Below are 15,199 nucleotides of genomic sequence, written 5' to 3'. Positions count from 1 at the left end.
ATGTACTATAAAGTCACTTTCTTGGCTTCATATGGCCAAACAGCGACAGCCAACAATATGACAAGGAGACAATGTGTCTTTTTTACTCAGATACCATATGCAGATATCAGTCAAACATTCAGAGTTGAAAATAGTAGAATTTGCTGCCCTTTTGCATGCCCATAAAATTCCAATGGCCCATCACATTTGATTTGGTCACCCCCAAACTCAAAGAAAATTGCAATTTGTCACCCTATTTTGCAAGCCTATAAACATCAACAGCATAACATAGCCAGTCGTTGAAACTTGCACTAGGATACTTTGATTTTGTTGCCCTGCTGTTCACCTACAGTATATGATTGCATGGCTTGGCACAGTCCTTCCAGCGCAATATAAACGTAAAGTGCATGTATATCCCCTTTGAGCGGATATTTTGTACCAGATCAAATGTTATCAGCATACAGGTACTGTGCATGTATTTCTGAGATACATTACAGATGAAATCTAGAATCCAACTGAAACTTTGTCTGGTTTTATTGGTATCAAAATTGCTCCCAAATTTCCCATCACTCTTTACAGCTCTTAATGGAAGATCCCCTCCCCCCTTTGGTTTACAAACAGTAGCAATCTCTTCTAGATTTAATATGTGTACTGTAGCTACAATTGTATGTAAATAGCATTTTGATAAGCATGTTAGATTGAATCTTAGATTACTCAGCCACACAGTGAGGTCACAGGAACTGGCAACATTAGGTAAATGTAACTGCTTCGAATAAAAGTTACACCACAGCCTTGTAGCAAACCTTGGAAACCTTTTCATCGTTCCAAAGTGGCCAACAAATTCTTCCATATATATATGCCATATGAGGCCTTCTAAATCCAAGGCAATGTAGGGTGGCATCAAAGCAAAAACTGTAAGATTGTTGTTTAGATTTATCACATTTTGACCTCGCTAAAATGACACAGCACTAATGAGTATCATCAATAATCTTTTCCAGTCTATTAGTTACAACTCCAGTGACATTTGTGTGCAATGCTATGTACAATGCAAGGCTTCAACGCAAACATGTAAACATGCATATAATCTCCTTGACTTGTTGCCTGCGTTTGTAAGGTTCCACAGGTTATATGGCTTCCAATCCATTCATGAAGATCTGTATAAATCCAACCACCATCTTATCTCAGACTGACTCACAAAATGAAATATGTACAGCTTCATTCAGCGCCTGACGCCATTAAAGACAGACCTTACAATGTACACAGAAGGGTCAAGACTCAAGACGACAGGAATAAAAACGTTTAAGAATAAAGGTGATGTGTGAGCAAAACAAGATAACAACAAATTTGATGCCATTCCACGACACATGGCTTTGGAATACTAATTAAACTTCTCAAACTTAACTCTTGCTTTCCAACAATTTTGGCTGGTCATATATAGCGCCAGTGTGTTATACTGCCCTCTTACGGGCAGTGTTTGAGATGTATGTTATATTGTTGTTGTACAACCTTCGCCCCTTTTCGGCCGGCAGTTTGTGTTGCGTGAGCATAATAAAGTTTGCTTAAACCTTAACTATTGTGACTGGTTATCCATCCCCGAACGATGTTCATTTAATGGCGTGGTGGCAGCTACATGGGATAAAGTACCCTGCTCTTCCCTCATTACCGATGGATTTTATGCATGATATGGCAGCCAGTTGGTCGGCAAAAACGTGTCGTGATAGGTAGTTATGGTTTGCTCGCATCTGCTGTAGTCCCATACGTAGCCCTTGAATGGCTGTTCCCTGTCCCCTTTTGAGGCAACGACCTCGCACCCAGGCCCGAGAGAGAGGCCGCCCCTACCAGTATTGTAACCAGACGTACAATGTACCAGGTACCTTACCGTGTTCATGATTCTGAGCCAATTCAAATCAAAAGAAATGAAAGCAGAAATGAATGGATGACCGAAGATGATTATGTCGGTCTTGATTATGATGATTTCTGTGATGATTATGATTATGAAAGTTGTGACAGTTGTGATGAGCCCTTCGGGGACCCAAACCAACCTCGTTCCCATGATGATAGAGTATTGCATGCTACTCGGTATGATGCAGTCGGTCCCAGTACATGTAGCAGCACTAGTCATCCTGTTTCTATGTGTATGAGTAGTTTTAGTGTTAGTGAGTCCAGTCGTTCTACCGTTAGACATAAAGTTCACAGTTGCCCAATATGTCTCGTTGCCAATCGCCCGAACCAGCATCACATCAGTGATTGCTCATTCCTACCAGTGCATGAAAGAGATATTACATGTGCTTGCCAAGCGGCGTCCATCCTTGGCTACTCTGATTCCCTATGTCCATATGACAACTATCTGGATGATTATGATGAGCTAGAGTCAGAATGTGATTTCTCGGAAGTTGATGAATGTTTTGATGATCTTCATGACAGTGCTTTGGCTACAGATATCGTCTGCTTGTCTGCTAGGGTATGTGTTGCTGATTCAGACAGTACTAGTCTTGGAGATGCAAAGGATATGTCAGATTTAGACAGGTCAATAGGGTTTCAAGACAATTCTTACTGCTATGATCGTGGCTCATCGGAGTCGGATGAGCTCCACTTCCGGGTTGATCAGTCGCCACAGTCTCCAGTAGCTAGTCCCTCAGTGTTGCCTGAAAAGGCCTGTATGTCTCCCTACATTGATCTTGACCATGGCCAACAGAGTGTCCGGGTTACTCTTGTCAGCGGTTCTCCACAGAACTTGATTGGCTACTCAGTGTTTAAGAGTCTTGGAGGTGTTTTAACGGACTCTTCTGAGGCATATTCAGTTGACCATTCTTCACCGTATGCAATCATTGGAGGGACGTGCCTTACACTCACAAGAGATGGAAGGGCATTTCTCTTTGAAGGGTTAGTTGTTGACTCTCCGGATGTTATAATTGAGGCAGGCATTCCGTTCATAGTGTTGCACGACATTTCCATCCGTCCCGCAAAGCGCAGTATCACAATCGGTGATGGACCTTCGTACACCTATGGTCCTGATCCTACACCAGAGGTAGATATTCGTCTTTCCCGCACACCTCCGATGTCTCTCAGCCTTCCCCGATACAACCCGCCTTCCTCTATCTCTGATGATGTGACCGCACCTTCACCAGCCAGCAACGGTCACCACCAAGGCATCGGCCTACACCCTCATTCCCAGGATGCTGAGGCTGCACGTCAGTGTCTAGCTCAGTCGGAGCTAGCCATCATTCCCACCCCTGAGATGAATCGCACCATCCCTGATGTCACCGATGATTCCTCTGGTGCCCTAACCACACCTCGTCATCGCTCTGGCTTGCTAGCATGCCAGCCATCTTCAGATGTCACCCAGTGTCCCTCACCCACTGATGAGCTTCCTGTGGATGTTCTCAATATCAGTGTTAGTAGCATCAGCACTCCTCATCGACGCAGTGGCCCCCCAGACCATCCTCGCACTATCGAGATCAACGACCCTCCTGGGCGCCCCCCAGATGCATCCAGAGGACCCCGTGCCTTCACCAGTACCTCCACTCCTGGAGATACATCTCACGTTCCAAGGCGTGAGAAGAGTACTGCTCCTCGTGTTCAGCTCTGCACATTTGTGATGTCTCCAACCTCAGACATTGCTCCTACTCCTCGACCAGGTCACTCCACGGGCTTGCATGTAGGACCCCCTCCTGGCCGTCCTCCAGACATTGACTGTATGTTCAGAAGCTCCCTGATAACTGATAACCCCCATTTTTGACCTCAGCTACCGGATGTTCCTGGACTCTGACTTGTGAATTGAATTGTGTGCCACATGCCTGCTTCATTTTTATGAGTTTGTTAAGCCAATATATTTGTGTATACATGTAATAGGATACATGGATGTTGTTGATTAACTAATGCAGGATCTTTAAGGTTATTGGTTATTTTTTCTTATTATGTATAATGTACATGTGAAATTAGTGCTTAGAAGTGAGACACAAAAAGTGCGATGTATAAGTTTGTGATCTGTTATGTTTTATTTGCAAGGTAATATTGTAAATTTTAGTTGCTAATTATGTTAGTTATATTGAAATGTTTTCTTACAATGGGTGAAGTTTGTGTGAATTGTGTATAATTCTGCCACTTTTGATATTTTGGCACTCTGAGATTTAAAACTCGGGTTCATTTTTTGTTTGTTTGTTTTTGTGATTGTATGAAATCTATGCACGGCATGCATTTTTTTTTCTTTGAGCATACTATATTACAAAGTTGCTAATAGTTTTGTTCTGGTCTAAAGTGTTTTGCATTTATTCTGATTCATGTAATGTACGGAGACGGTGCATGTATATTGTTATTGGATGCAAGTACATGTTGTAGTATACATCATATAAGCAGCCAGTTGACTTGCACATAGCAAGTTGTGCAAATCTGAATAACATGTTTACCGTTTTATGTATGTAGCATACACATGATGGTTTTGCCAGCAACTCAAGTATAAGTCAGCATTTTTATGTTTGTGTTTTTGCCTTTCAGTTTGCCCAGTGTGTATGATTCTTTGAGTCATTTCCTCTGTCTTATGTCAAATACATATTGCACACATTTAGGAGAGGTGAAATTTTTACATACGTATGTATGATGCTCGTTTGATTTTTTTTGTTGTTGCGTATGCAAGGGTAGAATATCAGTAACAGGTTTATTGATAAAGAAAAGATAAATGTACGTATGATGATAATTTGTCATTATATGAAGTTTATATGATATGTATGGTAACACATTGTACATGGCATATACAATGTAGTTTTGATGGACCTCATGTAGCTCATTCTTCCCCTTTTTGATATGTAAGAATCATGTGTCAGGTCATATTGTATGGAGTGACGTCAATGTCGGAGTCCGTTTTTGATACACTTGAAGGACAAAATATGTTTCCGAAGTTTGAGTATGTTTTTAAAAGTATAATACACCGTACAGGTGTATTTGATCTCTGCGTTTTTCTGATACAAATGTATATTGTAATTTGTTTTTATATACAGTACATCTTTTATTGGATGTATCATTGTCGGTTGTTTCGTTTGGTATTATATGCCGAAGGGTTGTAGTTATAACTCACATGATAAGTTAATGATGACATTAAGGTTTTGATATTGCTACATCAGATGGGTGGCTATTTTCAGCGGCTTTCATTCACATGCGTGTCTTACTCATACCGATTTGAATACATGTATCAGGCATTATTATGAACTCACCACATTGTTGTTTTCAATGCCATGTTGCTTTCATTTGATTTATCTAGGGATTTTTGTCTCTGCGCTTTTCGAGCCTATGTTGATGTCTATTTGGTTCTAATGTAACAACATTGTGGTGGTGTGTATGTGCTTTAAGACTGTAGAGGAAAGACAGCTATAGTGTAGTGTTTATGTACACTCGTCCCAAATCCCAGCATATGTAGAAGAAAAGGGATTACAGCTGTATGTGCTGTGTTTAACAGTGTTGTAACAAAAGAGTGAATGCGAGTGGGGAGACCATGGTACTTACGTAGGCCTACAGTAGTAGTGTTTCATATTGTGAGAAAAGGTAGAAAGTGAGGTAGCTACACGTGTTTGTATGATATTTGATAGTTGACATTGTGAAATATTTTCTGTTTCGTTTACACCGTAAAGTAGTTTGTTTTATTAAGTGTTTTATGATTGGTAGAAGACGTTGTACAGGGTATGTATGAGGTTATACATGTATAGCATAGGTTATTGGTATTTTTGTATGAGCATGATTCTGATTGGTGATCCATTGAGTAAGTACTGTATGATAGCAGTGCTTATCATAGTGTAATGTTGGTGTGTCATATTAGTTGGTTGTCAGTCCGTACAAGTTTCTAGAGACTGTGTCTATATGGGGATAATATTTGTATTAATGTTATCAAATCATTGAGTGTTCGTAATGTGGTCTAGCTATCCACATCATTAGTCAGAAGTTTGATTGGTTTAATTCCACACACATTCTTGGCATATTGAATGTGCATGATTATTCCATAGCCAAGGGTTTTCCATTGTGTTGTGTAGAAGAAGACAGAAAGAAGAAAGTGATCGCGCCAGTGTGTTATACTGCCCTCTTACGGGCAGTGTTTGAGATGTATGTTATATTGTTGTTGTACAACCTTCGCCCCTTTTCGGCCGGCAGTTTGTGTTGCGTGAGCATAATAAAGTTTGCTTAAACCTTAACTATTGTGACTGGTTATCCATCCCCGAACGATGTTCATTTAATGGCGTAGTAATTATCAATATTAAAGAAGCATTTTTCAGTTACTTGTAAAAAAAAAAAGATACTCACTCGAGATCACTGTCATGTATGAGCTCTCATTGTCAAAGATATAGGTCTAGCTTTCTTTTTATTAACTCTTTATGTGCCATGGTGGAAACCCCCTGCGTGCCACGTTATTCTGAGACACGAAGGTAGCCGTGCTTTGAGAAAGAATTCTGTTTTTCCAATTTGTATAACTTCTACAAATTTCTGTTAAGATGGGCATAATAGTAAGCAAAGTTAAAGAGGAATGTAAAGCTTTGTTTCGATGTAGATTGTATGACAAATTTGTTTTCAATTTTTCTTTTGAATGACCAGTTGCTACATTACTGTAAAGGCATGACTTTTGCACATAAAACCATTACAGAAACTTAGAATGTACGAGCAAATCTAGTTGGGAACACCGCTTGATAGTCAATGACCACATAGAATGCAAGCTGTATATGAGAGGAACAAAAGCACGAGAAACGCTTTCATTGTGCCGCGGAATTAGCAGCAATTAGCGATTTATCGATCGGTTTTGGCGGCTCTGTTTGTTGAGCAGAATATGCGAAGTTGGCACGCCGTCGACTGAGTCGGATGTGCGAACGTGGCACATAAAGAGTTAAGGTTGAAATACAACCTTGAAAAACAATGAAAACACTAAAAACTTTGGATAGTATGGATCGTAGGCTACTTCAATTGCTACAAGCTTTTTAATGTTGTGGATAGTTTTAATGCACAAAGCTTTTCAAATTCTTTTGTTGATGACCCTGCAGTTAACATGGCAGAGATTTTGCTCTTTAGACAAACCACCCATCACAAAGCTTTTGAAAACAAGATGGGGTCTCAGCATCAATCACCACCTGCAGAACCACATAAAGACTGCTGGTATTTGAGCAGCTCAATATCACATTTAGGAAAGCACTTTGTTTGAGCAGACTTGTTACACCCTTGTCATTGGATTTTCCTGCTGCGCAAAATCGTAAAACTTGCAAACGATGTTTTTCAATAGTGTGACATCATTGAAGAATATATAAGCATACTAAATATATAAACAAATAAACTAATAAAACAACATACATATGGTGGGCACCCTGTATCATATACCTACATGTATGAAGGTATTTGCTGCTTGGCAGTATGATTCCAGTGAAAATAAGCAGCTTCTTTCTTTTTTCAGCAGTACCTGCACTGGGTAGCTGACTTCAGCCTCGACACCGAGCACGTGCCATGTTTCATATTTGATTTCTCTTGTCTAACACCGAACTGGAGTTACCTTTCACACACGTGCACTGCATTGATACCCATTCGAGCATAATTGTCACATTTGATGGGGCCTGGTAAACATTCTTCAGACAAAAAAAAAAAAATCCCCATTATTGGCCACTATATCTGACAGGCAAGCAGCACTGGACTGCACAACAAGTGGATCGGAGGTGCCATAATTGTAACATCTGGAAACATTTCTGAAAATGATAAATGTCAGAGATCGGTAGCAAACGGGCACGAAGGCCGAGACTAAAACTGAAGAGGAGATACAACTGTAGTGATTAAAACAAGAGGAATTTTCCTGTTGCCAAGAGACTTTAATGGAGGGAAAAGGGATAAAAGATGTGTGTACATAAATGTCAGGGGCAAGATAAACAGCCTCGGGGGAGTTCAAGTGGGAACAACAAGCATGATTGATGTCAATCATTGAATGACAGAGGAGATAACATGAGGATGATCAGAAAGGTATAAACAGAGAGAGCTAACCTCTGGGGATCAAGTTAGCAGTACTTTTCTCAACACAAGCTCTGCCCAACAACATCATGTTGACTGCTGTCTAACGATCCTCCTGGGAGCTTGTTAAAACTGTCCTCGGATTCGCTACCCTAACATTTTCTGAGCTTTCCTTGAGCTGAGACATTCACAGGAATCTATTTTCCCACATAAGACGTACAAAGTACATGACTCCACAGTCCAATCATGGGTGAAAAATAATACTAGAGCAAGAACTTGACAGAACTATGGCATATCATTTAGAAGCGTGGAGAAATCAATGGCAATATTAGTGGTTGAAACGATTCATCTGATTGGAATGTCAAATGGAAAAAAAAAAAGTTCATTTTGCCACAATCAGTTGCAATTTACCTGTTTGATGAGACTTTTACCAACTGGATCTGTAGGCTTCTTCAGATCAATCACTACTGTGAGGTACATGTAAATTGCAACTGATTGTGGCAGAATGAAATTCTATCCAATATTAGAGGTTGTAGCTGTACACTGTAGTTGCAACAGTGATGGTGAAAGTAATAGAAATGATGACATTTAAGGTTATAGTAGCAGTGTAGGATACAGTTGTAACATTGGCAATGGTGGCAGCAGGAGTGGTGACAAATGTATGCGCTGGAAGAAGCAGTAGTAGTAGGGTGGTAGTTGAAGTTGTGATGGTCTTCACAGTAACGCTGAGTGTGGTGTTAGCAGTTATAATTGTTATAATGGTTTAGTAGCGTGCCTGTGCAGGCGAATTGATAATACTGCAACAGGAAACAATCATTCAGACCCACTCTATACCACAATAGCCCATAATACCTGGGCACTCTCGCAGAAAAAGTTGTGACTGTCTTAAACTATAAAAAACAAACAAACAAACAAAACAAAACAAAACTCCACTCCAAATTGCTCTTTTCTCTTTGGAAAAGCATCAACTTGATTGGCAGGTGCCAAACAATCAATCAAAATATCCAATACAGCAAAGCTCTGCCAAGTGTCTTCTGAGGCAATTCAAAGGTGAAATAGTATCTCTATTTCTATCCCTTCCCTCCGTCTGTCTGTCTGTCTGTCTGTCTGTCTGTCTGACTGACTGTCTGTCTATCTGTCCCTCCCCCTTTTTTTAATGTTGTCTCTTGGCCCTTTATTTAGACACCTTACTTTTGAAGAAATTTCTCAATAGTTTGCCATGGAGAAGGAGCAGAAAAACCATTCCCAGTGTCATTACCCTTCAGTTTTACCATCACTAGTCACAATGTTATTGATGCCAGCCTTTTCCTTACACTGTAATTGTCTGTTTTCACAGCACGAATGACACGAATGTTTGTCATTCGAACATTGTTGCCGTCAGAAAATTGTCTCCAACATTCTTCTTCTAATACTTCAGAGGAGGAAGGAAAAGACCTGGTGGACAGGCTGCAGGCACACGAGGAGACTCAGCAGGAAAAACAGACACAAAATGTGCAGGAAATGACCAGGGAAACACAGTCTACAAGACGCCAAATCGGGCACATGATTACTGCGAGGGGATACGTCCAAGGCTACTCACCTTCAAGGAATATAATGTGAATGTTGGCGACTGAGAAATACCATTTTTGCAATTTGGTGGTCATAAAATCTTATCAGATGATCTGATCACACATTACAAGATTTGGGACCAGACACAAATTCGGCTTCTTTCAAATTTTCTCTTTTTTTTTTACACTCATGACTCTGCAGCAATTATGACACTAATGTGCAATAACTTCCTCTGTTTACCACATGTGCGCCTGTTTCTTTGTTCTCGTTAAATCAAATGCTTTAGACTACAGTACTTGCTCCTTTTTGGAAAGAAATATTAATAACACCTCTTTCAATTGTTTTTTTTTCACTACTAGCCAATCTCAATCTCAGTATTCACATACAGTGTATTTTGCAAAGTATACAAAAGAATTCTTCAAAACTTTTGCTGTTAAAGAAAAAGAATAAGAAGCACTATATCATATATGAAATACCACTCTAGTATACTATCAAACACAGACTTTTGACTATCCACAACAAAGTTATAGCCTACATTTTTGTAATCACAAAATTATAGCACTAAAACTATGTTTCAATACCATTGACTGTATTTTTTTTTTTTCAAAATGGAAGGTATTGAGTGCAGCATCTAGTGACAATGAAAAACAAACTTCCTGTGTGCCATAAAAATGTACCACAAAAACCACAAATTTCTTTAGCTCCTTCCTGGGGACACATTTTCTAAACTGTCTGTCAGTCGATCAAATGCACGTCAAACACAGGAAAGCGTAAGCTCGGCAGGAAAGGACTAAGCAATGTATTCTCAAAAGCTGGAATGGCATTGACAAAGGTCTAAAAGAAACAGAAAAGCTTACAGAACAACAGCAGCTAAAAGGAAATATGTCTCAGTCTGACAGTTATAATAGAGTTGTGTGACCTTTCTCCCACATGGCTATCAAACCTTGCTAATGTTAACCCGTTGAGAACAGGCTGATTTCTACAACATGCATTTCCCACAGACAACTGCCCGATTACATGTATACTCGGGACTCGTCTTCAACGGGTTAATACACATAGCAATATTTATGTACAGGAAAAAGGTATTCAAGAATATGTGCTCATATTAAACACAGATATGGCCCAGTCACCTTTACAGCTGTGTAAAGGTCTTTGGGGGAATTTGTCCATGGTATCGTAAATCTAACTACAGTGTATGAACAATTCTCTGCTAGCTTGGCACTATGGGGATAAGTAGGAATGCAGCAGAAGATATATTATAAAGATTACTATTTCAACATTACATACATGTATGTATTTGAAATCTATTCAATCTACAATGTATTCATTTATCTAACTATCTGTCTACCAAATCATCTAATTGTTCATTGTGCACACATTTGTACACTTTTTGTACATCAACACACACACAAAACACACACACACACACACACACACACACACACACACACACACATCGAAGGACCACCGTATAAAAGTTTGGACATATCAACACTATTTCTGCTGGAAATCTGCTGAAAATCAATGACATCTTATAGCAGAGGTCCCCTGAGAGTTACCATCCCGCAAAATACTTTTTAACTCCAAAGTAACAAATATTATGACACATGATAGATTCTTAATGCTTCCCAATTTTTCCTTCAAAAAAAAGAAGAGTTGTATCAGCCTCCATCACATTGATGAGGTAATTATGCCTGGTCTCACTGTGGAGAGGGGCAATATTTGCTGTTACAATTAATAAACCAATAGGTGACCTGCAAAATTATGACATTATGAAATATGCATATGGGATTGTGACTGATATTTTTCAACAACAACAAAATGCTGAAGTATTAACCAAAAATCCTTTCACTTCATATTTTTCTTTGTCTACTTTTAATGGAACTGTAATTGTTTAATTTGTATTTACTCTACTTGTTGAAATCACGTCAATGGCAGTAGGTCCATGCTGAAATCAACTTCAAAAACATCTTTCTTTTTTTTTTCTTTTTTTTTCTTTTTTTTTTGGGGGGGGGGGTCAAGTTAAATGAAACTTTTGATATCCTGTTTTCTCCAATGCACACTCCTCTCCTGAGTAGGGTTGATTTTAGCATGGAGCAAGATTTCCAGACCTCCCAACCTTCCTGACTGAAAAATAGGGATGATTTGGTTCAAAAGAAGGAAAGAAAGAGCAGTTCCCATAGGAGTGTGTAGTAAAATTATCCAGAAGAATAGGAAATTCCTGTTGGAACAAGAGCTGGGAGTGGTCAAATTTCAGATTCTTTCCTCCAAATTCAGTTTGGTTGGGAGATCTGCATTTCATTCCAAGCCCTAAACAATTTAGTATTTGACCCCCCCCCCACCCCCCCAAAAAAAAAAAAAAGCCTACAGGGGTCATCATTGTGTAAATGCAAATTTTCCAGTTCTGTGTTCTTCAAATGTTGTCCAACTGCTCCTAACCCATTGAGGACAGGCTGAATTTGCTACAACACGCATTTCCCATAGACATAACCTGCCCAAGTATACTCAGGACTCGTCCTCAATGGGTTAATTAGCAAAATGGAAACTCCACTTTTATGATTTCCTCTAGATGAGTCAATACATCCCATGATACTAATAGTCAAACATTTCCCCTAATTCCTTGTCTCAGGATTCCCATTTAGTCTCTTCTAGGAGATTATATCCAAGGACGCTCCAAGGTACATGTGTGACATCCACTGTGTCATTTCCTAGTTGCAAAACTAACATTTTTCTTTTCTCTTTAGATTGCACTCTTGAGTCAATACAGATGTTTTGGCAAAACATGGAAATTTAATTTAAAACCAGGCCTCCAACTGTTATTTTTTTATCGTTTTGATTTTGACTGAAGATTTACGACTGTGTAACACTACATGTATATCTGTGTGATTGCAAATGTTTAGTATGACCTCATGTTTACTGTCCACATTTCCACATCTCAACTCTGTGCAAGTCTTGAATATTTCAAACATTTCTTGACTGTCTATCCCTTCAATTGCCCATGCACTTAGTAGGCCTATAACTTGCAAGTCTTTTTAAAAAGCCATTTCTTTTTCAAAAGTAAAAATCCACCCAGACTTGACTTACATGTAGTTATAGATTAGCAATCCCATCCAGGTGTAGCAATATGCCTCAGTCCAACTGGAAGGCCATGGTGACACAATACAGTTAGGGGATAGATAATCTCTATTCATTCAGAATTAGCTCCCAGGCATCTGCGCCAATTGGTGAAAAAAGCACTCCAGCATGCATGCCTATTTGCAAAGTTTCACATAAGCACAGTATGGGTTTAGCAAATTTTTCCAACTGTCCTGACCTACTGTTTTCCTCTACTTGACATGAATAATACATAGATGTCATATCCTTCAGAGTTTCAGTGGCTGAATACTGTGTTATTATTATTATTTTTTTGTGTGACTAGGATGGGGAGGTGGGGGACTGGAGTGGGAGTATCTGTGTGTCTCCTTGCTCATCAAATTTCATTTTTCAAGATCTCAAAATGGCAACTTTTAGTTACTGATTTCTGATTAATTATTCTTTTCTGAATCAAAACGAGAATGTTGCATGCTGCTCTTTTATTCAACAGGCTCCCAGTAACATTCTCTAGTGGAATCTGTGCTCTGTCTACATTCATTTGAACATCGATCACTCATTAATCTCCTTCAAAATTGAGACCAATTCAAAATGGCAAGTCATTTCAGATTATGCTTCCATTTTTTTTTTTTTTTTTTTTTTTTTTTGGGGGGGGGGGGGGTAATTGAGGTTTTTGTTTCTGTTGTGGTAGTGTTTTTGTGAGAAAGAGGATAGGCCAAAGCAATACAATGAGTAAAAAGACCAAACTGGTTCTTGAGGAACAAATTTATCATTTGCATGACAATATATTTCACTTCTGTAAAGAAAATGACACAAGTTGACTCCCTAAGAGTGACACCCACTAGAACAATTAGTTCATCTCAGTTGAGACTTTGTAAATTCATTTCTTTTCATCAGGGCAAAGAGGAAAACTCCCAGAGCACAGTAAAGTAAGACAATGGTCTGGTTAAAATAAATGCAAATACATATGTACTTTTCTCAGGTATAAAATTTGTGCTAGCCGGATAACCCAAAACCAATGCAAACAGCATCTTAGCCAATATTTCATGAACAGTTAATCTTTTTCAGCAAGTAGAAATAGTGTATGACAAACAAACAAACAAACAAACAAACAAACAAAGAACATACACATGTACATGTGGATCATAGGCTTTGTTAGAAGAATGTGTAGTTAGCTGTACGAACACATAAGGACAAATTGATCAAACAAACACACACAAGAACAGAAAATTAAACATCAAAATTATTTACATGAAGTTGATGCAGCCGGTTCCAGCAGGGGGCGCCATCCAGAAGAAGGAGCCGTGGCGCTGGCGTGAGATGCTGTGGTGCTGGTGGATGACGGTACAGACAGATGAGGCAGGGCTGCCACTGAGGAAGAAGGGGGACATCTGGGGAGGTTGGGGCGTGGCCGACTCGTAGAGACCAATCACCTGCACCTGTGTGAACTCGCTACTGCTGGACAGGGTAACTGGAAGAGAAGATATATATATCATTATGAGAAGATAACTCATAACATGAAGACATACCATCATGAATGCATATGCTCATACAGTGTATAATGTATACTCAACAGATGTTATACTTATTATGAAAATATATACACACTCAAAAAAAGATATGTTCCGCACCTGTGTGAACTCGCTACTGCTGGACAGGGTGACTGGAAGAGAAGATATATACTCGTATATCATTATGAGAAGATAACTCATAACATGAAGACATACTTGTACACCATCATGAATGCATATGCTCATATAATGTATACTCAACAGATGTTATACTTATTATGAAAATATATACACACTCAAAAAAAAAGATATGTTCATTAAAAAGAATATATGCTCATATACTCAGAAAAAGAAGTGTATAATACCAATTACTGATGAAGGACAAAGTCATTTTATTTTAGGTAAAATCTAATATTAATCTGAATCTGATTTCACACAGTTTGAACAGTCCATGAAATATGGACAAATTCTGTCATCCTACAAGCGATAACTCAACTTTTTTTATCCCAAATTTAGATCTGTATAAGAAAAGCATTTTGAAGGTGGTCTTGACTGTTTCTCATCCCCAATGCACAAAGAAAGAAAATTATGTTTTTGAAAGTAGGGAACAAGGAAAAATCAGGTACTTTACTTATTCATCTTCAGACATCAAGCTCCTACGAAACGTTACTACAGATGTCCCTGCCAATCGGAAGTTGTAACATTTAATGAATGCCATGTTGTGATATAAACAATATAAAATCATGAAAACATGCCTTTACGATCAAAGAATAAATGCAACAGAGTTCATTAAGATTGTCAAAGGTATAGCAGCAAATCCTGTGGCAAATTTTGCTGCAATCCATCACACATAACCACAACCATCTTCTGAAACACATGATGCAAATTATACACTACATCCTTCTTCAGATGGAAACTTGTTATGGGTTAAAACAGGCACTTAAACTAAAGACTTAAGATCCCCTCTAACCCGTTGAGGATGGGCGGATTTTGCTACAACATGCATTTCCACAGATGAGTGCCCGAGTATACTCGGGACTCATCCTCAACGGGTTAATGTACATATAGGCACATTCATCTTTAAATCACATCTTGTAACCACACCCTACAAA

The 15,199-nt window shown here is 39.0% G+C and overlaps 1 protein-coding gene across 1 annotated transcript in view; it reads right to left on the bottom strand.

The window, feature by feature from the left end:
• The window catches only part of LOC139718667 (reelin-like), a 105,552-nt gene that overhangs the window by 84,234 nt on the left and 6,119 nt on the right, over positions 1-15,199 (bottom strand). The window contains exon 2 of the mRNA XM_071630123.1: positions 13,828-14,047. Coding sequence (XP_071486224.1) covers positions 13,828-14,047 — 220 coding nt within the window. The remainder of the gene's footprint in view (positions 1-13,827; positions 14,048-15,199) is intronic.

This window comes from Diadema antillarum, unplaced genomic scaffold (genome assembly GCF_040938485.1).
Source record: "Diadema antillarum isolate AM-2024a unplaced genomic scaffold, OU_Dant_1.0 scf00000098, whole genome shotgun sequence".
NCBI lineage: Eukaryota > Metazoa > Echinodermata > Echinoidea > Diadematoida > Diadematidae > Diadema > Diadema antillarum.
The sequence above is the reverse complement of the archived record's forward strand: the minus strand, read 5'-3'. Positions and strand labels throughout refer to the sequence as shown.